Source organism: Oryctolagus cuniculus, chromosome 12 (assembly GCF_964237555.1).
Source record: "Oryctolagus cuniculus chromosome 12, mOryCun1.1, whole genome shotgun sequence".
In the NCBI taxonomy this organism is placed as follows: domain Eukaryota; kingdom Metazoa; phylum Chordata; class Mammalia; order Lagomorpha; family Leporidae; genus Oryctolagus; species Oryctolagus cuniculus.
This window is the reverse complement of record NC_091443.1, coordinates 108101091-108124721: the sequence shown is the minus strand read 5'-3', so window position 1 is coordinate 108124721 and position 23631 is coordinate 108101091. Positions and strand designations below refer to the sequence as shown.

At 66.6% G+C, this 23631-nt stretch overlaps 1 protein-coding gene across 9 annotated transcripts in view; it reads left to right on the top strand.

The window, feature by feature from the left end:
• LINGO1 (leucine rich repeat and Ig domain containing 1) overlaps nucleotides 1-18140 on the top strand; it is a 161887-nt gene extending 143747 nt beyond the window's left edge. For 5 of the 9 annotated variants that reach the window (XM_070054640.1, XM_070054639.1, XM_070054643.1 and 2 more), the window contains one exon: nucleotides 15388-18140. In XM_070054640.1, the coding sequence (XP_069910741.1) occupies nucleotides 15400-17244 (1845 nt within the window). In that variant the 5' untranslated portion in view covers nucleotides 15388-15399 and the 3' untranslated portion in view covers nucleotides 17245-18140. Of the gene's footprint in view, nucleotides 1-2756; nucleotides 3137-3528; nucleotides 4752-14164; nucleotides 14293-14551; nucleotides 14633-15387 lie in introns of those variants that run through there. The other 4 variants (XM_008249187.4, XM_070054638.1, XM_008249194.4 and 1 more) reach the window with 4 other exon arrangements.
• Nucleotides 18141-23631: the final 5491 nt, after the last annotated feature.

Here is a 23631-nt window from a genome sequence, read left to right as displayed (position 1 = left end):
ACCGGCGCCCACATGGGATGCCGGCACTGCAGGCAGCGGCTTTACCCGCTGGGACACAAGGCCAGCCCCTCGTGCTTGCTGTCCTGCTTTCCGTGAACACGTCCTTCTAACATGGACCTCTGGCTCCTCCCTCTACCCAGTGCAGGTGAGCTCCCCTGAGCTGATGTGCGTCACCCAGGATCTCTGTTTTCAAGGCTGTGTGGTACGCCATGGCACAGTTATGCTGCGTTCATTTCACTCCTTCCCCTGGTGACAAAAACCCTGCAGCTGAGCCGTGTCTGCACCTGTCATGCATGTGTTTCTCCGGGCCTCTCCCGGCCGGGGCTCACTGGGTCATAGAGAGTGCATCTCTGCAACCTTGCTGCATAACCACCCACTGCGGGGCCCGCCCCAGCCCGCACTGGCAGCAGTCCGGCCACCTGTGTTGACTCCCTGCCCTGGCCGCACTGCCCGATGGGGACTGCTACCTCTGTCCTGCAGCTGGAGCCGTGTGTTACCCACCAGGGCACGACAATTCGGGAGAGAGGGTGCTCCGGTTAAGTGGCAACGGGGGCATCCCTTCCTGTCGCTCAGCAGGTCCCCATACTCACTGGGGCAAGCCGCCACGGGGAGAAGGCCCCTCCCCCAGCCCCCAGCCCCCGTCTCAGGAAGGACCTGCCCGTCAGGAGCTGGGGAGGAGGGGACACCCTCTGTGACACACCTAGGTGGGACCCTGGTGTCCCTGCTTCCTTGTGGCCCAGGGGATGGGGTCGGGAGGTCACAGGAGGGCGCCAGCCTGGCCTCAGCTGCAGGCCCCCTCCAGGAGGGGGAGCTCCTGGCAGCCCCTCCTCCAGGAGCCCCCATCCCTTGCCCACCTGAACTGCTGCAGGCTCAGGGCCGTGACCTATGGATTTTCCGTCTCTTCCTGCACGGGCTCCATTCCAGCCTGGGTCTCTCAGACTTCATTACACACACAGCCTCAGCAGCCTGGCCCCGAGGCCGAGAGAACTGCGTGGGGCCGCTGGGGCTCCTGGCCCCCAGCCTCCCGGCATCAGCCCTCCGGGGACCCAAGGTCCTCCACGGAGCCCCCACTTGGGGTCCCGTCCCACCGCCCAGGCACTGCACAGCTGGGGGAACTTTGGGGAGGGGCTGTAACCCCCTCAAGGTCACACAGCAAGTTCATGGGTTAATTTGCAGCGTGCAGAACCCCAAGAGAGCTGCCAGGGCACCGGGCTTCCCAGGGGCCTTCAGCTGGGTGTGGCTCCACCCCAGCTCCCTGACCCCCGCTCCACGGCTGCCCACTGGCCCTGCCCCCAGCCGCCTCCCCAGCTCCTGGTCTCCGTTTTTCTTGCTAATTAGAGGTCTCAGCAATGACTCGCTGTCCCAGCCATTTTAGAGCCGTCATTAACTTCAAGTGCCTTCAGAAATAATCATCATCGTAAACCCTTGAGCCGCTGGGAGGCCGGTGGGCAGGTGGCCGGGGTGGGCCACCCTCTCCTTCCAGGCCACCTCCTGCATCCTCAGCTTCCCAGAGTGACAAGGGGGTGGGACCCTGCTCCCCTCTGCACACACGGTGGCCTGGGCCCGCCAGCCGCCTCCAGCAGCCTCCCTGTTCCCCTCTGCACATTGTGGACAGCAGTGCCCAGCTTGAAGAGAGGCAGGGAAGGGGAGCAGGACCCCAGACCGGGCTTCCAGGAGGGGCTGCCGGCTCCCTGTCCTGCCCCAGAGTCGCCACATGGGTGCTGCTCCCGGCTTTCAGGCTGCAGCGGGCCTGGCTCCTTCAAGCCCTCAACTCCCACTTTCTTGGGACTGGCTGAGTTGTCACCTGAGCCAGGGTCCCCTGTGTGCACCCATGGGACATACAGTCCACTCTTGGGAAGGCTGAGCCTGGGCTGGTGTTAAGGCCATTTCCTTTTGGGAGGGGACAGGAACAGAAGCCCCCATGTTGGTCTGGTCTTGAGGCACAGCGGATACCAGGAAGAGAGGGTGCCAAGGGGTGGGCTGCATAACCCCTGGTGGTGCTGGGGAAGCCTTGACCTGGGGCCCCAGGGGATGGGATGGGCTGGGGGATGCAGGGAAGCCCCCTCACTGTATGGGGTCTCCGGGCGACAAGGTCAGGGGCCTGCACTTGCACCAGGCCCAGAGCGACCCCTTCGCGGGCTTCTCCAAGTTCTTTCCTGCAAAGCCTCCCGTGCCCATTAATTAATTCCCCTGGCAAAGTAAAACAGGAAGCATCCGAAGGGGGGTCTTTGGAGACACGGGGAAGGGGACAGAACGTGGGCTCTGCTTACACAGCTTCAGAGAGATCGTTAGAGGCGCCCCAAGACACCCCCCACCCCCACCCCAGAACGCCGGCTTCCTGAGCCAGCTTCCCGGGACATGGGGCGGCGAGGAGGGCCGTGGGCTCGCCCCCATTTCTCGGCGGCGATCACTGAGGCAGGGAGCAGGTGAGCCGCGGGCGGAGATGGGCGCCGGCCGCGCCTCGCGTGCGTCAGTCGCCCCCGCCCCCGCCCCGCAGCGGGTCTGCGCGCCGCCGCCCGCCGGGTGCCTGGCAGGGCCTTTACGCAGCAGCCCGCGCGTCTATTCCTGTCGGGCTGGTGGGAGGAGGCGGCGCGGGAGGGCGCGAGCGCACGGGGAGCGCACAGGCAGCCGGGGCGGGGGCGCTGGGGGTCGGGGAAGGCGGGGCCGGCGCGCGGGCCACCCCGCCTCGCCTCCCCGCGGCACGTCCCTCTGCCAGGCCGGCCTCCTCGTGGTTTGCTCCCCCTAGAAGGAGACTCGGATTCCCTGTCCATGCCTGCCTCGCGCTCTGACCATGGACGAGGCCCTGATTCTCAGGATTCCTTCGGTCTGTCCCAAGGGGGCAGCAAGTAGCTCCTCGCCCCAGGGCTGCCGGACCCCTGCTGGGAGGGACTGTCGCCAGCCGCGGGCCAAGATGCCAACTGGGCTCAGAGGACTGGAGGGGGCTCCTGCCGGACTCTGCAGAGCGGTGGTGCGGCACTGAGGCCGAGAAGTACCCGGAGCAGGAAGTCTGCGGACCCTGGGCTGTGTGTGTGCGCGCGAGGCTAACACCAAGATCAGCGCTGCGGGAGGAGGAGGCCGGGGAGCAGCCCCTGGTACTGCAGCCAGGCACCGGGGCCGAGACCCCTCCGCAGGCCAGGTGGGGCACTAGGAGCAGGACGTCGAAAGCTGAGAGGCCTTGGGCTGGTCCCCTCCCTCTGGGGCGGCTCCTGCACCTGCTACACACAAGGTAGCGGGAAGCGAAGGTGCGCTCGTGGGGACCCCCCAACAGTGGGGCAAGGGTGACTGCCCCGGGGCGGCCGCACTGGTGGTCACTCTTGGAACTCGCCGGTGTTGGAAGGCACCTGACTTAAGCGAGAGGGCAGGGGTGAGGTTTTGCCAGGACATCCCGCCAGCCTCGCATCCGGACCCATGGCCAGGGGAGGACCCGGGGTTGCCAGGATAGGTGCCATTCCGCGGGCCTGTCTCAAAGTGTGACCCAGCTCGGGAATCCCCGATGCTTAGGGAGCCGGGTAGGGGAGCCGCCAAGCCCAGCCCGAGGGTCTGCACTGCTCTCTGCTGGTCGCCGGGTGCAGTGCCCGGGCCGCGGAGTACGGCTGCCCTCTGCTGGACGTGAGGCGAGGCTGGGCGGGACCCGGGCCGCAGAGGTGGGACCCCAGTTCCCAATCCGGGTGGAGCCAGGATGTGGGCCCTCCGGGGCTGTGCGGACCCTTAGGAGAGCGAGGGACAGGGTGCAGGACGGAGGCTCTGGGGCTGGCCCTCCCTCGCCGTCCTCCAAACAACCCCGGCAGGGCGGGGAGCCTGCCGTTGGCGAGCGCGTGTTCGCCCGCACGGCCCTGTGCGGTGACCCAGCGAACACGTGTGAACGCACTCCCGCGCTCACACGCGCACGCCTGTGGCCGCACAGAGCCGCGCGCGCCGTGTGCACGCCCGGGCGCCGCGGCCGCGCTGGCCTGGGACCCGGAGGGGCCCGAGCTCCAGGCCAGCCCTGCTGCCCGATCCTAGCGAGGCCGCAGCTGGGTCGCTCCGGACCCCTTCGCGGGAAGGAGCCCTGCCCCCTCCGGTTTGCGGCCGCGCCTTCTCCTCCCCCGCCCGGCTCCCGCCGCTCTCCGGCTCGCTCGCTCGCTCCCTCCCTCCCTCCCTCCTCCCTCCCTGGCTCGCTTCGCGCGCTCCCTCCCCGCGCCGCGGCAGAGCGCGGAGCCCGAGCGGGAGCCGGCGCGGGAGCCGGAGCGGGCAGCGGGCGACAACGCAGGCGGCGGCGGGTCCCGGTCCGGGCCCCGGAGCGCGCGGAGTCCCCACCCGCGCCTCCGGCTTCTCTACCGGCGCGGGGCTCTGAGCAGCATGCGCGGCCGCTGTCCGCCGGCCCCTGCCCCGGCCCCGCTGCGGAGCGCGCCCGGCCTCGACCCCGGCCCCAGCGGCAGAGGCGGCGGCGGCGGCTCCGGGCCGGCCCGGGGGGCAGAGCCAGGCTGGTGGAGCCCGCGTCGCGCGTCCTGAGCGCGCCCACCTGGGCCGCGGCCTCCCGCCTCCCGCCTCCCCACTCGCGCGCCCCGGCCCCATCCGGCTGGGCTGCCGCCCGCGTGGGGCGGACAGACGGGCGGCCAGCCCCGCCAGGGCGCGCGGATAGCCGGGCGGAGGTGTCGGAGGAGGAGGAGGAGACGGAGGAGGGGGCTGGGCAGGGGCTGGGGCCGGGCCGGCGGGAGAGACATGCGATTGGTGACCGAGCCGAGCGGACGGACGCTGCGCCCGAGATGCAGGTGAGCCCGGCGGCTGCGGCCGAGGCCAGCTCCCCTGGGGGCCGCTGCCGGCCCAGCCGTGCGCGCCTGGGACTGCGGGGCACCCCAGGGCCAGGAGCGGCGGAGGGGTCCCCACCTGTGCCCTCCTGCCTCCCCTCCCACTCTGAGTATTGGTCGCCCTGGAGGAGGAACTGCGGGCTCCCCGCTGGGTGGGTGCCTATCCCGATGGACCCCAGAGATCCCAGGAAGGGGCCGCTGCGCCCCGCACTCCCGTGCCAGGGAACGCGGGTCCGGGACCTTGTTTGCCCACAGCCTCCAAGGCTGGGAGGCAGCTCCCTGCTGACCCCAGCTGCTGCCCAGTGAAGGGGTGGGGGTAGGAAGGGCGGAGGGGAGGGAGTTGGGAGTAGGAGCACCCGGGCACCCTTTGGTGGCCTCGCCTTTGTCTGCCTTCAGCGGGGGCATTTCACCTCCTCCTGCCCCACTTTCCATTCTGAGGCAGAGCAGTGCTGGGGGGAACCAGCTCAGGAGGGAGGTGTGGAGGAAGCCTCCCGCTGACCCCCCCCCCACCTACACGCCCTCTATAGGGTGGGCTGTGGACTTCTCTCCAAGGCGCCCCCAGGAGACTGCCCCTCCGGGTGGAGCCCCTTGCAGAAGGAGGGGTGGAGCCGGGCCAGCGGGCAGTCCCCCCTGGGCTCATGTGGGGTCCCAGCCCGGCCCCATCCAGCCCTGCTGTGCTGGCCCCAGCTCTTTGTCCTCAGAGATCCCTGGGTTGGGAACGGGGAGAAGGGGGTATCTGGGAGGGTGGCAGGGGCTTTTCACTGGTGGGTGGGAGTGCTGGTGGCCTGGAGATGGGGGTGGTACCATCTGGGGGAGCCTCTTCCTGCCAGCACAGCCCTCCCTCGGTCCTCGGTCCTCCTCTGCTTGGTTTGGGCAGCTGAGAGCTCAGCCCTGGTGGGCGTTGTGCCGGGGGCTCCGGGCCCGGCTTTCCCATGCCTGGGGGATAGTGAGCCGGGCACCCAGCTGCCAGTGCCTGGGGCTTCCCAGGGTGTGCAGCTGCCTCGGGCCCTTTGTCCTTGTGGGCCAGGAGGGGCTGCAGCTTCAGGAAGGTGGCAGTCTGCTGGGACGGCACACCTGTCCGTCCTGCTCTGTAGCCGCGGCCGGAGGCTGAGTGCGGTGGGGCTGGGATGTTGGGGTCTAAGAACTCCAGACCAGGGCTCCAGGGAGCCCCCCCCCCCGCCCCCTGGGAGGGGCCCTGGGCTGTTCTGGCTGGCTCGGCCCCTCCCCCACCCTCTGGTTCTAATGTGAGGAGGGCCCTGGCTGGGTTTGGTTCAGGCTGGGGTCCGCCCCAGGGCCAGTTCTTGGGGAGCAGCCTGTAGGGGATGGGTGTGTGCTCAGGGTCCCAGGTGCCGTGCCTAGAGGCAGGCAGACCCTGTGCCCCCTTGCACCTGTCCACTTCAGCCCCAGCCCATCTGCAGCAGCCCGTTTGAGCACCAGGGTTTCCTATAGTGGCCATTGTTTTCTAAACCGAATTCTAAAGAGTAGGACCCCCCTCCCCCGCAAACAACCTCTTGTGGAGGTCAGTGGTTGTTAGAAGCCAGCCCAGCGGAGTGTCAGGGAGCAGAGGGGCTGGAGGGGTGGGCTGGGCCGGGGAGGGGCCTTACTGGGCAGAGGGGGTGGGGCCGGGGAGAGGGGCCGGCTTGTGGCATGGGTTGCATGGCGCCTAGGCTGGCTGGAGTCGCTGGTCCAGCTGTTCCGTGTGGGGCTCTGTGGAGGGGTGCTGGCCGCTCAGCCCAGAGCAGTGGCCCTGGTGGTCACTCCCTGACAGTCTCCTGATCCCTCCAGCTCCTCCCCAGTCCCATTATCCTCTCGGGGGGCGTGGCCAGGCATCCCCACCCAGAAGGCCCTCTCCAAGCCTCCTCCTGGCCCCTCCTCCAAGAAACCTCCCTGATTGCTCCAAGTCAGCCCCCCCCACCCGCCCACCCTGGGCCTCTGCCGACGCCCACGTGGTTTGGCTGACACAGGCCCCGCCCATTCATTCATGCATTTGCTCTGCAAATCCTGGCTACTCCGCCTCTTGAGCTCTGGGCTAGGCCCTGCTGCGGCTCCCATAGAACTTCCTTGAGCACTGTCAGCCGTCCAAGCACCTGTCTCGTGGGCTCCTATGCCCGGCCCTGGGTGGGAGGGACAGCAGGCTAGTGACGAGGACTAACTGGCAGGCACACAGCGCTCTTGGCCGGTGCCAGGTGGGGGCTTGCAGGAGCCAAGGCAAGAAGGACAGAGTTTCTCCCTGGGGCCCGGGCTTGGTCAAGGGCCTTGAGGAAGAGAGAGAGAGAGAGAGAGAGAGAGAGAGAAAGATTGAGTCCTCACGAATTCAAGTCGACTTTGCAGAGACTGAGAAGTGGGGTGCATGCTGTGCGGGGAGCGTGAGGCAGCAGGTGCTTTCCGGGCACACTGGGGGCGGGCATTCTCCGTGCCGCCTCTTGCTGATGTGTGGACTGACCCGCGCGCCTTGCGTGCTGCGGCCGCAGGAGCGGAGCCGTGGCAGCCTGCCCCTGGGTGTTCAGCCTCTTCAGCATTGCACGGTGGAGCTGTTAAGAGCGTGGACCCTGGAGCCGTGGCTCTCAGCTCCGGCAGTGCCAGCCCCTGCAGCTCAGGCTTCCTGAGCCGTGGTCTCTGTGCCTCCGGGGAGCTGGCGATGACTCTTTGTGCAAATAATACACTCAGGTGCCTGGTACGCAGTCACTGCTGGCCCCTCCGAGTTCCCGTTCCGGATGTCGGCCTGGAGCTGCTACTGAGATTTGAGTGGATAGCTGAGAAACCAGAGTAGAGCGGCTTGCCCCGGGGCCCCAGCATCCGAGCTTGGGGCTCAACCCGAGCCCGGCGCTCAACCCGAGCCGCCTTCCTCCCAGCCTCTGGCTGGAGCCCTCGCTCGCTGGCCCAGGCCTGGCACATTAGCTACCGCGTTCAGCATTTAAATGAGAGTAGTGGAGTGACAGTAAGGGACACAGTACCCGTGCATTCGCTTGTCTCCCTAAAGCCCTGCGTCTGTAGGTACTACTTGTCCAGTTTAGTTCTTCTTGGGCTTCGGAAGGAAGGCGCGAACTGTGTGCACTTGCCTGTTCACCACCTGGCCCCTCAGCGCCGGCTCTGTTGTCGCACCTGTGTGCCCTGGCTGAGGCGTGGCGCTCTGCTGGCTGAGCCCAGCACCACGCTATTTGCTTTCTGTCCCCGGGCGTTTGGGTAGCCTCCCTCTCTCGCTCTTACAAATAGTGCCGCTGAGAACCCTGGGCAGGGCCCGCAGCCGGAGCGGAATTGCTGTTCGCGCTGAGCAGGGCTAGGAGATGTGCCAGAGTGTTTCCCAAACAGGTTGGCCCCGTTCCCGCCTCGGCGGCAGGAGGCAGGCAGTCCCTTTGAACCTCGGCTTGAGTGTCACCTCCCACCAGTGTCCTGTGGCATTTCATTACGGCTTGGCTTGGTGCGTCGGCCGTTCCAGGTTGCCAGCGTGTGATGTAGGGGTCCAGCTGGCAGCTTTGGCCGCTCGCAAGGTAGCCGGTCCCTGCGCACCTCAGTTTCCCCAGCAGAGGGGATGCTGTCTGTACAGGCCCTGAGTGCAGTGTGATGTCCCGAGGCTGTGGGAATGAGGGGGGAGCCCTGGTGGTTTGGGGTTCACCCCAGAGCGGGGTCGAGGGAGCCTTGCTCGGTTAGTTTAGCACCTGCCCCGGAGACCCCGCCTCTGCCCTGGCTTTGAGGAGGACTTGGGCGGAATCTGGCGGCCCAGAGACTGGACATTGGATGGGCCGGTGTGCTTGTCTCTCCTTCCTTCTCATCTCCATGGCCACTCATCTCTGGCTGTTCTCGCCTGCAGAGTGTGTGTGCCAGGGGTGGCTGAGGACAGCTCCTGGGCATGCGAGAGCCCCCCCCAACACACACAGGGCCCTGGAGCCCCCTGTCTGCCTGCCCCCGGGGTCCGGGAAGCAGGGGAGCTCAGAGGCGGGGTGCGGACAGCGGCTCCCCCTGCCAGCCCCGTGCACCAGGGATGAGTGGATCCCAGGCCGCCTTCCCGCTCGAGCCTGGGTTCCTGAAGCTGGCTGGCTGGCAGAACAATTGCTCCTGTGTCCTGTGATTCCCAAACTGACGCTGCCAGGGCGATGCTGGCAGGGCGCTTCCCTCCTCTCCAGCCTCTCATCACACGTTATTAGGGCATGTGGGGTGTGTGTGTCTGTGTGTGTGTGTGTGTGTGTGTGTGTGATTTTGGGGAATGAGCATCTATCTACCACCTCCTCTTCCCTCGGTGAGAACGTGCTCTGGGCTCTGAGAGGGGGCAGGGCCCCGGCCAGCGTTTGGCTTCAGCCTGGCCCCCAGCAGGGCTGCAGGTGCACGTGGGACCCCCGCCCTCTCAAGTCCCTTTTTTGGGGGGTGCAAGGCGGCGCATCTCAAAGCTGAGAGGGTCTGCTCATCTGTGCTTGCAGACCTCTTGCGGCAGACCGCTCACTCCCTACTGAGGCAGGGCTTCTGCCTGGAGCTGAGCTCTCACGCTGAGCCATGGCTCCACTCTGCACCCTCTACAGCTGCGCATCCGTAGGATTGTCCCCGCGTGCCCGCTCCCACCCCTCAGCCCCCGCCCCTCAGCACGCAGCCAGGTGAGGGCAGCAGCTGTCCCTGGGCAGGGCCCCGTGCGTGTGGCCAAAGGGCTCCAGCACCTCTTGGCTCTTGGGCTCTGTGACCAGTGGGCGTTGGCAGAGGGATGGCCAGGATTCGGCTGAGCAGGGAGGGCTTGAACAGCCAGGGCCAGGAGCACGGCGAGGGGTTGTATTTATAGTTTGCCTGGCTGTGGTATAAATAACTCGCTGGACCTTGGTCTTGGATGTATGCAGGGGTGGCTTTTTAAAAAATCTTTTCCCCTTTTTGAAGCAGAAATAACCCAAACCTGCAGCCAGCCCTGACCTCGTCTCACGCCGAGCTGGGTGGCGGCGTGGCCGGCCCACAGTGCTGGGGAGGGGAGGTGGCTGCAGCTGGTGGTGGCCTGCCTCGGAGCCGCTGGCCTGAGATGCGTGGGCCCCCCGGACAAGCCCCTGACGCTGTCGGGCCTTGGTTTCCCCAGCTGCACGATGGGCCCCGGGGTTATCCAGGCTTGGAGTCTGGCCTGCCCGGGACCTCAGCAGGTGAACCGGGGCTCCCACGCTGTTTGCTCCCCCAGTAACATGGGTGCCCACTTGGCAGAGTGGGGTGTGGGCGTCCCCGGGGGCAGTGTGCAGTCTGCTCCACCATCACCATTTCTCCACTGGGACTTTGTGTAGCTCCATGAACTTGACTCAGAGAAGGGCAGTGTGCACAGAAGGGCAGGGACCATGTGGGGTCTCGCTGCCTTGGACTGACCCTGGCTCCACCACTCCTGGCTCTGTGGCTTTGGACACCGCCTCCCGGTGCCTCAGTAAAATGGGGCTAATCGTGCCAGCCTCCTCGGAGTGCTGTGTTGGGCCAGGCCCACAGCCGAGGCTGAGCCAGCGTTGGTCGGTTGGTCCGTGGTTAGCTTTACGGGGCACTGTAGGGCAGGGAGGCAGAGCAGACTGGAGCCAAACTATAGGGTTGAAGTCCCCCGCAGCGACCGGCACCCGTGTGCCTCTGCTTTTCCATCCGCAGATGGACGTGACCGCAGCCCCCACCCATTTCTGTGTGTGGCCTGCTCAGGGTGGTGCCAGGCACCCAGGGGCCTCCCTGCTGGGTTTCTTACCTTCCTCCTCCTCGCCATCCTGAATCCTGCCAGCCCTGGGCCTGCCCTGGGTCTGCCAGGCCGTGCCCTGCCCCACCACCACCCCTAAGGCCTGGGGGCCTGGGATAGGTCTGCCCGAGCTCTCTCCCCAAGTAGGGGCACCTGAGAGAGGCCCCCTGGGTGGGCCCCCGGGCCCGGGCGGGGCTAGGGCTTTCCAGCAGCCTCTAGCCCCAAGGCCTGTGTTGGCATCTCAGAGACTGGGGAGGGCGATGCCGGGGTGCGGGGCCTTGGTTTTCTTGGGTACACTCAGGGCTCCCTCTGCCCCGGGCCTGGCACTTCTCTCCAGCTCTGGGACAGCTCCCCTCCCAGCTGGGCTGCTGTCACTCAGGTGGGTCTAGGACACACAGCAGGGGAGGGGCCGCCCTGGGCCTCTTCCGTGCCCTGCCCCACCCCTGCTGCTCCCCACCTGCCGGCCACTGGTGGAGAGCAGAGCCTATATATAGCAGCTGCCAAACGCTAAGAGGCTTTGACAATTAAAATTCATAATTTATCTCTCAATGGCCGGGGGCCGCGGGCAGGCTGGAAGGCTGGCGGCTCCTGTGGAGGGCTGTGCTCCACCAAGGGCAGGGGCCCAGGGCAGCCAGGGGTGCTGGTGGCCGCCTGGGCCTCATTCCCCATAGTGGGCAGGTGGGTGCCACACTGTGTCCCCTCAGCACCCTGGGGAGAACACTGGGCGTCCCACTGTGCCTAGGAAGTGGGGCAGAACCGTAGGCTCTCCCCTGTCCATACGCAGGCCACACACAGGGGCGGATCTCTCTCTCTCTCTCCCTCTCCCTCTCCCTCTCTCTCTCTCACACACACACACACACACACACACACACACGCACACTCACCCCGGGGCCCAGCAACTCTGCCAGAACGCAGAGCAAGAGGAAAATAAAGAATTATACAAGACAAAGGACATGACCTCAATTTTCTTCCACGTTGAATTTTCTCTGCCCGTGGAGGGGGCAGCGGCTGGGGGAGCTAGGGAGCGGGCAGAGCCAGGAGGAGCCGTCAGTCTGGGTTGGCCCCGCCCCCGCCGCCCCGCCCGCCCGTCCGGATTAGACCGGCCCATTAGCGGCCCCCACCTGAGCCGTCATCAGCCATTCACACCTCAGCGGGGATCGCCCTGGAAAGCAGAATGGAGTCCCGTGCGGGGCGGCGGCGCCCTGGGCATGCGCGGGGAGACCCTGCTCGCCCTGCGGTCGGGTTGGGGCGCAGGGTGCGGGTCCTGGACGCCTTCTCTCGGCCCCTGGGAAGTGGGTCCGGCCCGGGGGCCACGGGGAGGGAGGTGGCCTGGAGCTGAGGGGCCCGCGGGAAGCTGACCCCACAGGGCTGGTGGCTCCACGCTCAGGCTCGGCTGAGGCTGCTCACCCCTTGCTGTGGGAGGAAGGTCCCACCCCCCCATCCCCCCGCCCCACAGGGGCTGGGAGCACCGTCCTCACCCTCCTTGGACTGCTTTAGCAAGGGGTGTTGGAGCATTCACCCTGGCCCTTCAAGCCCCACCCCCACCCTCCTGCCCTTTGACCCTCCTACCCCGCCTCCCAGTTGGCACCGGCCCTGTAACAGGATCCCTCTGTGAAGGCAAAGAGGGTCTCCACCCCCACCCCGAGGCAGTGGGCGGGACTTAAGGAGTCAGAGCTTGCCTTGCTTGTGTGGCCCAGGGTCCCAGCCTTATCACCTGGAACCGGTTAAATCCTCCCCTTCCCCCTCCCCGATCCAGCCAGGTGAGGGTGGGGGCCGGTAGGAGCTGGGCAGGGGCAGCTGGGTAGGGCTCCAATCCCCTCTCCCTCCTGTCCGCTCCTGCCAACACCCACCTCTGTCTGGCACCTCCTCTCCTCTCCTCCCTGTCCCCCGGCAGTCTCGCCTGCCGTGTGTCTGTGTCACCTCTCTCTCTCGGTCCTCTCCTGGCAGGAGCCTGCAGACCCAGGCCCTGGACAGTGCCGAGACCGGGCATGCCCACTGCTTTGGCAGGCGAGGGGAGCAGCCGGGCCACACAGCCAGGCTGATACGCCAGCGGCCCGGGAGCCAGGTCCCCAGCCTCGTGTGCCCGGCTCCTGCTCGCGCGTGCCGGGGCTCCCTGCTGTCCCCGTGGAGTGCTGAGTGGGAGCGCCATGAAATATTGATACTGAAACCTGAAATAGCCAGGCGCTCATCTGTGCTGTGGCCAGGCCCCACGTCAGTGGGGCTGAACCGTGGGAGCGCAGTGGGCCCGGGAGGCCCCTGTTCTGACCGTGGGGACGGGCTCTTGTCGCAGGGCACCTGGAGCCTGCTCTCGGGGACCAGCCCAGGTCTCCCCAGGCAGCCCCGACACAGGGCAGCTTCCTGGAGGAACAGCGCTGTCGCCTGCCAGTTTGGTGGCCTGAGCCTAGGGCAAGGGAGGCTCTTGGGGGAGCCTCAGTTTTGCTCATCTGTACAGTGGGCGAGACGCAGGTGTGAGGGCTTCCCAGACAACGTGGATAAAGCCCGAGCCTGGCCCATGGCGAGGCTCTCCGACCGTCCCTATCCGGCTTGTGAGGGCCTGGCTGGGCGCTGGGGCGGGGACCCTGGCCCTCCTCCAGGCCTTCCATGAGTGGCCAGTGCCACGCCCCCTTCTTCTCCACCAGTCACCCTCAGGGGTCAGCCAGGCTGGGAGTTCCCAGCCAGGGGCGTCCACCAGCCTGAGCGGCCCCTGCAGGGACTTGGGGTCTGGGCCCCTCTCCCGGCCCCCGAGCTGGGATTGACGATGCTGACTCAGCAGTTGGAGAAGGTGTGGCTTGGGCTGTGGCTCCGGCTCTGGCTCCCGCAGTGCCCCTGGAGCCTCGGGGGCTGCACAGTGCAGGAGGCAGGCCCAGGTCCCCCGGCGGGCTGGGCTGGGCTGGGCTGGGCGGCGTGTAGGGGTGCAGCCAGCAGGGCGCAGGCCTGCGTGCCTCAAGGCTCGGGGCCCGGAGGGCTGGGGCAGCTGTGGGGTCTGCATGCGGGGTTTCTCGTGCAGTGTGTGCGCTTCCTCTCTGTTTATTGGTGCAATTTTTTAAGCTCCTGCCTTTGTGGGAAGCCCTTGGGGGCAAGAATCCAAAAATAAAACGCTGATTAAAATGCATAAAACCCCTCTCGATGGCCGTGGTGGGAGGAGCCAGGAGGAGGATGGATGGTCCTGGGGCACCGGGGGCAACACGCCGCCCACTCTGCAGCCTGGTGGACCCCCGGAGACGTGACCCTGCCAGCAACTCCAGAGGGCAGAGACCGCGGGGGGCCATGGGGCCAGGGGTCAAGGCCCAGCACCTGGGCCAGTGTGTGCAGCCTCGGAGCCTCAGTTTCCCCGCCTTTCAGGACAGCCTGGTGTGAAAGCCAGGGGAGGAGGCGAGTCAGAGGCCACGCCACCCCTCGGAGCTGCCATTGCTCCGTGGGTGGCAGCTGTCCCCGGCTCCTTGCTCAGTGGGCCTGCTGCACGCCCAGCTCCGTGCGCACACTGTGGCCCTACCAGTGCACACTGATGCACACACACTTCCCGTGCAAGGACACGCGCCAGGGTCAGTTCTGTGCTGCAGGCGCTGCCTGGCCGTGGGTTCCTCACTCTCCAGGACTGTGCCTGTCACCAGGGCTGGGAGACCCAGGATCGATCAGACATCTGGTAGAGGCTTTGGAGCGTGTTTCCCTCTTTGCCCAGGTCACTAGGAAGCTCTCCCCTTTCGCTGTTACGCAGGACTTTGTGCATTCTCTCCTGACCGGCCTCTCTTCTTTGGCTCTGATTGCTTTATCATCTCTCAACTGGCCCAGGTGATGTCTAGAACTGGCTCAGGTGCCGTCTGGCAGTTGCACAGCGCCACGAATGTGAGAATAAAGGGCTTCGGGTGATGTCTGCCTTGGGGGTGGGAGGCCACTGAGGCACAGCTTGGGCCCATTCTCCAAAAGGCGGGACAGGCTCGGGTCCCTCGTGGCTTCGCTGGCTGGGGTGGGCGGTGAGAGGGGAGGTGGATGCGTGGGGCGTGAGTGCCAGGTCCCAGGGGCTGACAAGCATGGGGGGATGGGCACCCCCGCCTGCCGCCAGCCCTGCCCTGGGCTGGGTGCTAAAAGTGCTCTCTCTCTCGAGGTCCCCAGCCTCGTACCCGCACCAGCCCCAGCTGCCTGCCCAATTACTTATTGATCGCCTGTCGGGATGTTTGCTTTTCTGGTGGGTCACTGGAGCGTGTGGGACTGTGGAAAGCAGCCTGGGGGGCAGGGGGGGCGCAGAGCCATAGAAGAATCCAGAGAGGATGGGAGGGGCTCTGGGGCGGACAGCGCCCTGGGGGTCAGCAAAACCTTCACGGTCGGGGCATCCGCGGCTGCTCTGGTTAACCCATCACTTAGTCGATCGACAACCACGAAAGCCACTGTGGGTGCTGGAAGCCTAGTGGAGCTGGCGTCCGTGGGGTCTGGCAGGCCAGAGCTCCTGCCCCATATCTGCCCTACTTCCTAGCTGGGTGTCCCCTGGCAGCCAGAGCCTCCCCAGCCCCGGCACCTGAGCTGTTGGCAAGGGTGTGGTGTTGACAGCAGAGGCAGGGGTGGGAGAGGGGCCTAGACTGGGGGCGTCCGACCCGGGCTGCCCGTCGCGGGGCCATGACGGCAGGGGGTGGACACAGCAGCTAAGCCCAGGGGAGCCGGGTGGAGCGGCAGGGAGGGGAGCTGGGGTGGGGATGGGCGCAGGCAGCCTGGCTGGCTTCCCTGGGGCTGCTGCTCATCACCGCCCCCAGTGCTGCCACCCAGGCTGCAGGAGGAGGTGTTTGGTGTCTTGAGGGGGCTCCCAGCAGGGTGAGAGGGTGCAGACCCTCCCGGTAGGTATCCCGGCCGCCTGCTCGCTGTCGCTGTCCGAATCGGGACGGTGGACTCAGGGCACCCACACTGGCCTCTCACCACCCCCCCTTGTCCTGTGCTTGCTCCCCGCTGCAGGTGAGCGAGAGGATGCCGGCGGGGGGCGCGAGGAGCGTGCCCAGCCCCCTCCTGGCCTGCTGGCAGCCCATCCTGCTGCTGGTGCTGGGCTCGGTGCTGTCGGGCTCGGCCACGGGCTGCCCGCCCCGCTGCGAGTGCTCGGCGCAGGAGCGCGCCGTGCTGTGCCACCGCAAGCGCTTCGTGGCGGTGCCCGAGGGCATCCCGACCGAGACGCGCCTGCTGGACCTGGGCAAGAACCGCATCAAGACGCTCAACCAGGACGAGTTCGCCAGCTTCCCGCACCTGGAGGAGCTGGAGCTGAACGAGAACGTGGTGAGCGCCGTGGAGCCGGGCGCCTTCAACAACCTCTACAACCTGCGGACGCTGGGGCTGCGTAGCAACCGCCTGAAGCTCATCCCGCTCGGCGTCTTCACCGGCCTCAGCAACCTGACCAAGCTGGACATCAGCGAGAACAAGATCGTCATCCTGCTGGACTACATGTTCCAGGACCTGTACAACCTCAAGTCGCTGGAGGTCGGCGACAACGACCTGGTCTACATCTCGCACCGCGCCTTCAGCGGCCTGCACAGCCTGGAGCAGCTGACGCTGGAGAAGTGCAACCTGACCTCCATCCCCACGGAGGCGCTGTCGCACCTGCACGGCCTCATCGTGCTGCGTTTGCGCCACCTCAACATCAACGCCATCCGGGACTACTCCTTCAAGCGGCTCTACCGCCTCAAGGTCCTGGAGATCTCGCACTGGCCCTACCTGGACACCATGACCCCCAACTGCCTCTACGGCCTCAACCTCACCTCGCTGTCCGTCACGCACTGCAACCTGACCGCCGTGCCCTACCTGGCCGTGCGCCACCTGGTCTACCTGCGCTTCCTCAACCTCTCCTACAACCCCATCGCCGCCATCGAGGGCTCCATGCTGCACGAGCTGTTGCGGCTGCAGGAGCTGCAGCTGGTGGGCGGGCAGCTGGCCGTGGTGGAGCCCTACGCCTTCCGCGGCCTCAACTACCTGCGCGTGCTCAACGTCTCGGGCAACCAGCTGACCACGCTCGAGGAGTCGGCCTTCCACTCGGTGGGCAACCTGGAGACGCTCATCCTGGACGCCAACCCGCTGGCCTGCGACTGCCGGCTGCTCTGGGTGTTCCGGCGCCGCTGGCGGCTCAACTTCAACCGGCAGCAGCCCACCTGCGCCACGCCCGAGTTCGTGCAGGGCAAGGAGTTCAAGGACTTCCCCGACGTGCTGCTGCCCAACTACTTCACCTGCCGGCGCGCCCGCATCCGGGACCGCAAGGCGCAGCAGGTGTTCGTGGACGAGGGCCACACGGTGCAGTTCGTGTGCCGCGCTGACGGCGACCCGCCGCCCGCCATCCTCTGGCTCTCGCCGCGCAAGCACCTGGTGTCGGCCAAGAGCAACGGGCGGCTCACCGTCTTCCCCGACGGCACGCTGGAGGTGCGCTACGCCCAAGTCCAGGACAACGGCACCTACCTGTGCATCGCGGCCAACGCGGGCGGCAACGACTCGGTGCCCGCCCACCTGCACGTGCGCAGCTACTCGCCCGACTGGCCGCACCAGCCCAACAAGACCTTCGCCTTCATCTCCAACCAGCCGGGCGAGGGGGAGGCCAACAGCACGCGCGCCACCGTGCCTTTCCCCTTCGACATCAAGACGCTCATCATCGCCACCACCATGGGCTTCATCTCCTTCCTGGGCGTCGTGCTGTTCTGCCTGGTGCTGCTCTTCCTGTGGAGCCGCGGCAAGGGCAACACCAAGCACAACATCGAGATCGAGTACGTGCCGCGCAAGTCGGACGCGGGCCTGGGCACGGCCGACGCGCCCCGCAAGTTCAACATGAAGATGATCTGAGGGCGGCGGCGGCGGCGGCGGCGGCGGCGGGGCGGGGAGTCCTGCTCCTGGGTGCGCGCACGCGCACACACACACACACACACACACACACACAGAGTACCCCCTCCGCGCCCCAGCCAGCCCCGCTCTCCTCTTTTTCTACCAGGACCCCGGAACGCCAGGCCTGGGGACCCCCGCCCCTCCTCCCCTCCCCCCGCACAGCGGGCGCGGGGACAGACCGCAGTCAGAGCCTATGAGGGGACCGCCGCAGCCTCACTCATTCAATAAACAAACAAAAGTTACGAACTTCTTCTGTAACTTGGGTTTCAATAATGATGGATTTTTATGAAAACTTGAAATAATAAAAAGAAAAAACAACTCTTTCCTATAGCTAGTCGGAATGCACACTTTTCACGGCCTGACCGCCCCAGCTCCTGTTTGTCCCCCCCACCCTCCTCCTCTTCCTCCTCCTTTCTCTTCTCTTCCCCCCCTGGGGAGGGATCACTCAGGAAAACAGGAGAGGAGGTCCCAGCCCCGCTTGCCCGCCCCCGGCCGGGACCTGGTTGGGGAGCTCGCTGGGTGCCAGCTCTGGGTCCAGCTCTGGGCTGGCCACTTGCAGGGAGGGGACAGGGCTGGCCGAGGCGGCCCGAGGGCTGGGGGTCAGGAGCTGAGACTCTGGACGGGCTGGGGTCCTCCTGGGGAGACAGCCAGGAGCCAGAGGCAGTGCCGAGGCCAGCCCGGGGCCCCGCCCGGCCGCTCACCTGCCCTGCGGCGGGGAGCGGTCACCGGTCCCCCGTCTGTATGGACAGGAAGACTGCGTCCGCCCTGCCTACCTCACAGGGCTGTTGTGAGGACGGACAGCTGATGTACGTGAGACACTTTGTAACCTGTAAAGCGCTGTGCACACGTGTGGGTGACTTCTGCTGTTGTTATTACCTCGCTGCTGGGGAGCCAGGGCTGGGCGCTCCCTGGGGACCTCGGCCTGGGGTCTGCGGGGATAGGAGCTCCCGCTTTCTCCAAGCCTTCTTTCCGCATGCACTTAGGGAGCGCCTGCTGTATGCCACGTCCCATGCAGATCGCCAGTTCTGGGTGCCGGGGCTGCCTTCCCTGCTTCCCAGACCCAGTGTTGCCCCTCCCAGCAGACGCAGCCCCTCCTGGGCTCCCAGAGGTGCTGGGTGTGGGGCTAGCGCCCCCCCGCCCCCCATATGTGAGCCGCCTGCCGCAGCAGGAAGCCCCGCCCTGGTGAGGGGTGCCCTGGATGACCGTGGAGACCCGGCAAGAAGCTGCCCACGGGTCTGGCCCCCAGCCCACCGTGCTCTGGCAGGCGGGGCGCGGCCCTGGGGTCTGCTGGCCTGGCTTCTTGCTCCTTGGGGACTCCCTGAGCGCACCCACGGCCGCGGCCCGGTAGGCAGTGAGCTCACTCCCAGGCAGCCCTGAGAGAGGTTGTGGCCATGGGCCGGCCTGCCCTGGGCCCACCTCTCATGCTGTCCGTGCCCCAGGGAACTGGAGTGCTGGACGGCGGCACTGGTGTGGAGAACCGGTAGCCTGCCCCCTGAGGGGCCATGGCACAGGCCCTCCTGTGCCATCCTGCCCGGGGGCCTGGTTGTGCTGCCTGTGGGACTGTTAGCCCTCGTGGGACACCTCGGGCTTCTGCCATGAGCAGTGGGAACCCGGGCCAATGGTCCTGGGAAGGTAGCAGCCCCTGGGGAAACCCAAGGACAAAGGAAGTTCTTCCGTGGTTTTCAGATGGGGGAGGGTCAGCTTGGGAGATGTGAGTGCTGGGGGTGGAGGGAGGCAAGGGGAGGGGTTTCAGTCCCCCACAGCCCTGTCCTAGCTGTGCGGCTTTGTGGGCAGAAGACAGCAAAGGTGACTGCCGCTGGGAGCCTCATGGGGGCGGGGGGGGGGAAGATTGTGGGGAGCCAGGCTGCAGGGGCCACTTTCCCCCTTGCCCTGGCACAGGCACAGCTGGACCCTGGACCCAGAGGTGGGCTGGTGGTCCCAGGCCTTCCAGGGCCACCCATATCCCACGCATGTCACACCCAGTGGGGTGGGGTCCAGATGCCCGGTCCCCTCCAGCCCCCTTGGGAGCTGGCTGCTCCACTCACCCTTTGGCCTGGGGCCCAGGGGGCTGGGAGAAGGCCAGAGACTGAACCCTGGGAGTGTAGCCTGCTGTCCAGGAGCCCAGGCCTGGAGCCGCCGCAGGCCAGGGTTGTCTTAGGTGGCCCGCAGCAGGACTGGGCACCCACCCAGAATGAGAGCCAGGATGGGCCCTGGGAGAGTGAGTGCCCCTCCCTGGTTGCCCTCCTGGCTCACGGTGACCCTGCAGTGTCGGGTGGGCTGTGAGTCCCACCCCCACCCTGCATCCTAGGTGCAGATTGGGGTTGAGAGGCGCGGGGAGACCACAGGCTGAGCTGAAATGCAGCCCCAGCCAGAGCGCGGTGGGCGCAGACGACCCCTGTCATTGGTGTGACGGCCACATGGACGGGCAGGGGAGTAGGACTGGGAGGGGAAGGAGCTGTGAGAGGGACCCCGCAGGGCTCCAGAGAGCTGCACCTCCAAATGGGGCTGGGGTGCCACCCAGACCTGGTCCCCGAGGGCCTCCGGGTTATGCGAGATGCCAGCAGGCTCCGGGCTGTCACTGCGTCCTGCCCAGGACAGAGAGGACGGCCACGCCCAGCGCCCTGGAGGACCTGGCCATGGTGCAGGGGTCATGGAGAGCACGGGAGGGGTCAGGGAGGACAGTAGACCCTGGCTGACGTCAGGAGTCCCAGAGGCTGGGGGTGGGGAGTTCTGGCCGAGGGACTGTGAGCTTTTTGGGGCCTGAGGCTGGACTACCGGAGCCCGGGCACACAGAGCAGCTGAGTGTCGGGATTTATGGATACCCCCATAGTCTGGCTCCTCGCGGCGTCCCTTTTCCCGCTCTCTGCGGTCCTCTGACGCCCCACAGCCCACATGGAGCCAAGCACTGCCCTGGCTCCCACGCAAAAGCCCCAGCTCCAGCCTCCTCCACAGCCGAGCGGGCCAGGGCCTCGGCTCTCTGCAGGCAGGTGCTCCAGGAAGAAGGTCTGATTGGTCGCATCTCGGCCAATGGGTCAGCCGCCTCCAAGTCAGGTGCCACCACTTGTCCAATCAGCTGTGGCCAAGGCTTGGCACCTGGCTGATCCGCACGGGGGTGCAGTGGGTCTAGGAGGGATCAGGCCTGTGCTGGTTTCTGCTGCTGCAGCACACGCACCTCAAAGCCCAGTGATTTAGCCACCAGGCGTGTGCACCGTGCTTGGCCATGTGCACAAAGCTGGGCGCGGACAGAGAGCCGCGTGTTCTGCAGGGGGCCGGCTGCAGGAGACCTGCCCAGGGCAGGGCAGGGGCATCCACTGTGGCTTCCAAGACTTCGGTCCCCTCCTCCCGGCTTGGGGAAAGGTCCGGGGGACAGCTGGCTTCTCCCTTTCCACGTGGTTGCTCTGGGCCAGTTGGGCTTCTCGATGGTGGCTCAGCCAGGGTACGGGTGAGGGAGACGCAGCAGTGACCCCCAGTAGCCGCGGTTTATCTAGGGCCTGTGCCAGGGGCCAGGCCACAGGCTGCCTCCCTCCTCTCCTCTCATCCCACCGTGGGTGAGAACGCTGAGGTGGGAGACGAGCCCACCTGGAGCTCAGCCCCGCTGGATTCACACGGAGGGCTCCGGTGCATCACTGCAGGGAGAGCAGCCACCACCCCCCCCATTGCAGACCCAGCTCCTCCTCTGGGCAGCGGGCACAGCTCCGCCACCCCCTGCAGCTCTCCTTGTCATGGGGCAGAGAGGTGGTGTGCAGCGGGTGCCGTGAGGTGGTGCATCAGCACCTGCCTGGGGGCCAGGGGTCAGCATGAACAAAGCCCAGTCAGTGCCCCCTCCTGGCCCCCAGGCCACATGGCCCAAGGCCTGGCAGTTGAGCCCTGGTCCCTGCTGGCTGGGGTCCGAGGACAGTGCTATGCAGCAGTGCCCTTGCCTGGGAGCCCCCAGCAATGATTCCAGAGGGAGTGCTGGCCTGGAAAGGGATTTACAGCCTTGCCATAAACCTATGACGGCGTCCCCGGCCCTGGCCCTGTCATTCCGCGGGTGACAGCGCTGGTGTCCGGGAGGGCTTTGAGGGCACCCCAGTACACCACGCCAGGCCCTCTCCTCGCCCAGCTCCTCTGTGCTGTCCCAGGAGGCCGCCCCCGTGCCTGCGTGAGGACCCCGCTGGGACCCCGCACCCTGAGGTCGGCCAGGGCTGGGGGTGGGGCAGCAGGATATTCCAGAGGGCAGAGGAGGAGGCTGAAGGCAGAGAGAGGGCCAGGCCCAAGTGGTTCCCAGGATCCCCAGCCCAGCCCGCTGGCAGGGGACTGCAGGACTGTCCTCCTGTTCAGAGAGGCTGAGCCCCTGCCCCAGGTCGCACAGCTGCGTCATGGCTCCTAGGGAAGCGCACAGTGCCCCATGCACACCCATTCTGTAGGCAAGAAAACTGAGGGACAGGGGAGGGGAAGTGGCCCGTCCCAGGTGACAGGACAGCGCCGCTCTGCCGCAGCCGCCCGGAGCACCTTCCTGCGGGAAGCCCAAGGTCAGACTGGCCCAGGGACACCCAGGCCCAGAGCAGCGGGCGGCTGGAGGCTCTGCCTTGGCTCTCCAACTTGCATTTACATAGCTCGTTAAAAAAATATGGCGTCGTAAAGAGGAGAGACGGAGGCACAGGGAAGTCTGGCCGCTCCCTTGCCAGCGTGGTCTCAGGGACGCCCCAAGGGCAGAGCTGGGGGAGGGGGTGCAGCACCCCCGGCAGCACTGGCACTGGGCAGGGTTGTGTTCCCAGGTGCCTGCCCCCCCAACCTCTGTCCACAGCCCAGCACTGGGAAGTGGACAGTTTGCTCTGTGACCTCTAGGGTGTGTAGGGGAGCAAGGCCTCTGGCGGCTCTGGCCCCTGGCTCTAGACTGGTTGGGGGATGGGCAGCAGGTGGCCCCTGGGCTGTCAGGGTGGGGGCAGGTGATAGCCCGCGGGCACGGCATTGTGCCAGGCAGCTGTGTGACTCCCGTGAGCTCAGAGCAAGGCGGGCAGTTAATGGGCCCAGGGGTGGGGCCAAGCTGGGGCTGTAACTCTGTCCCGATTTAGCAGGGGGTGGGGACAGGGAAGCAGGATGGGGCACTCTCAAGGTCTGGATGGGAGTTGGGGGAGACCGGGTCAGTAGGCTTCTCCTGGGCCCCTGGGACGGTCAGCCGAGAGATGCCTGGGGACTTGTGCAGGCCCACACAGCAAAGCATGTCCACCTCTTGTGCCGGGTTGTGGGCAGGGGCCGGGGGGCCCCTGGCATCCTCTGTGCCCTTCCCGGGCAGCCTGCCCTGCCCCTCTGCCTCTCTTTCCCTCTCCACAGCGAGGGTTGCCCCTGATAGACCCTGGAGCCCAGGCAGCCCAGACAGCGGCTGAGGGCTGGCCAGGATCTGCTGCCCCATGGTGAGTGCGGAGCCGGGACCGGCGAAAGACACAGCAGCCAGGGGCATGGAGAAGAAGCCCGACCCCCCGCAGGTGCCTGGCTGGCGGTGAGCCCGGAGGACAGCTGCTCCCTTCTGTGCAGCAGCTGGAGGGGACAGAGACTCTGTGAGGTCGCTGGGCTCCTGTGGCCGCCCAGAGCAGGGGCACTGGGGGCAGGGTGGGGTGGGTGGGGGAGGGGTGGGATTGCTCTTTGCGGCGGGGGGGCAAGCCCTGAGGAGGCCAGTGCGGCCCAGGGGGGGTTCCCAGGGCCCAGCTGGGCCCTCCAGCCTCCCCCTACTCCCAGAAAGCTTCCCAAACACACCTATAGGAAGAGGAGCAGGTGGGGGACACACCTGGCAAGCGCCCTGTGGCTGTGGACCCAGCGTCCCATAGGCAGTGGTGGGTAAGGGACAGTTACAGGTCAGCAAGGGAGCAGGCAGAGGAGATGCAAAGCCATGCCAGCTTTGCAAGGGGCTCCATCCCTGTGCCCCAGTCCCCTAGCTCTGGAGGAGAATCTGCCTCCAACACTCCAACACTGCTGTTGAAACCCCTGTGCCAGAGACAGAACCCCACCCCCGCCCCCACCCCGCCCCCACTGGCTCTGGCGCTCCTCGGGCAGGCTGGTAGGACTGGGGTGGTGTGGCTGACGCGGGGACCTGAGCCGGGTGTTCTGTTGAGCACCTGTCCCGCACTGGGGAGCTGTGGAGGGTGCCTGGGCGCAGAGACACATCTCAGGGCCTCAGGAGGAAGGGTGTGAGGTATGGGAGCAGAGGAGGTGGAGGCCGGAGCCTCTTCTTCAGGGTGGGTACGCACACGTCTCCGCACACACACCCCCTTACTCCGCACGTGCTCACCTGTGCACAGCCTCCCATGGTCTCCCACACTGACACAGCCATCTGTGTCTCCACAAACCTCCTGGACGCTGGTGCAAGCCCAC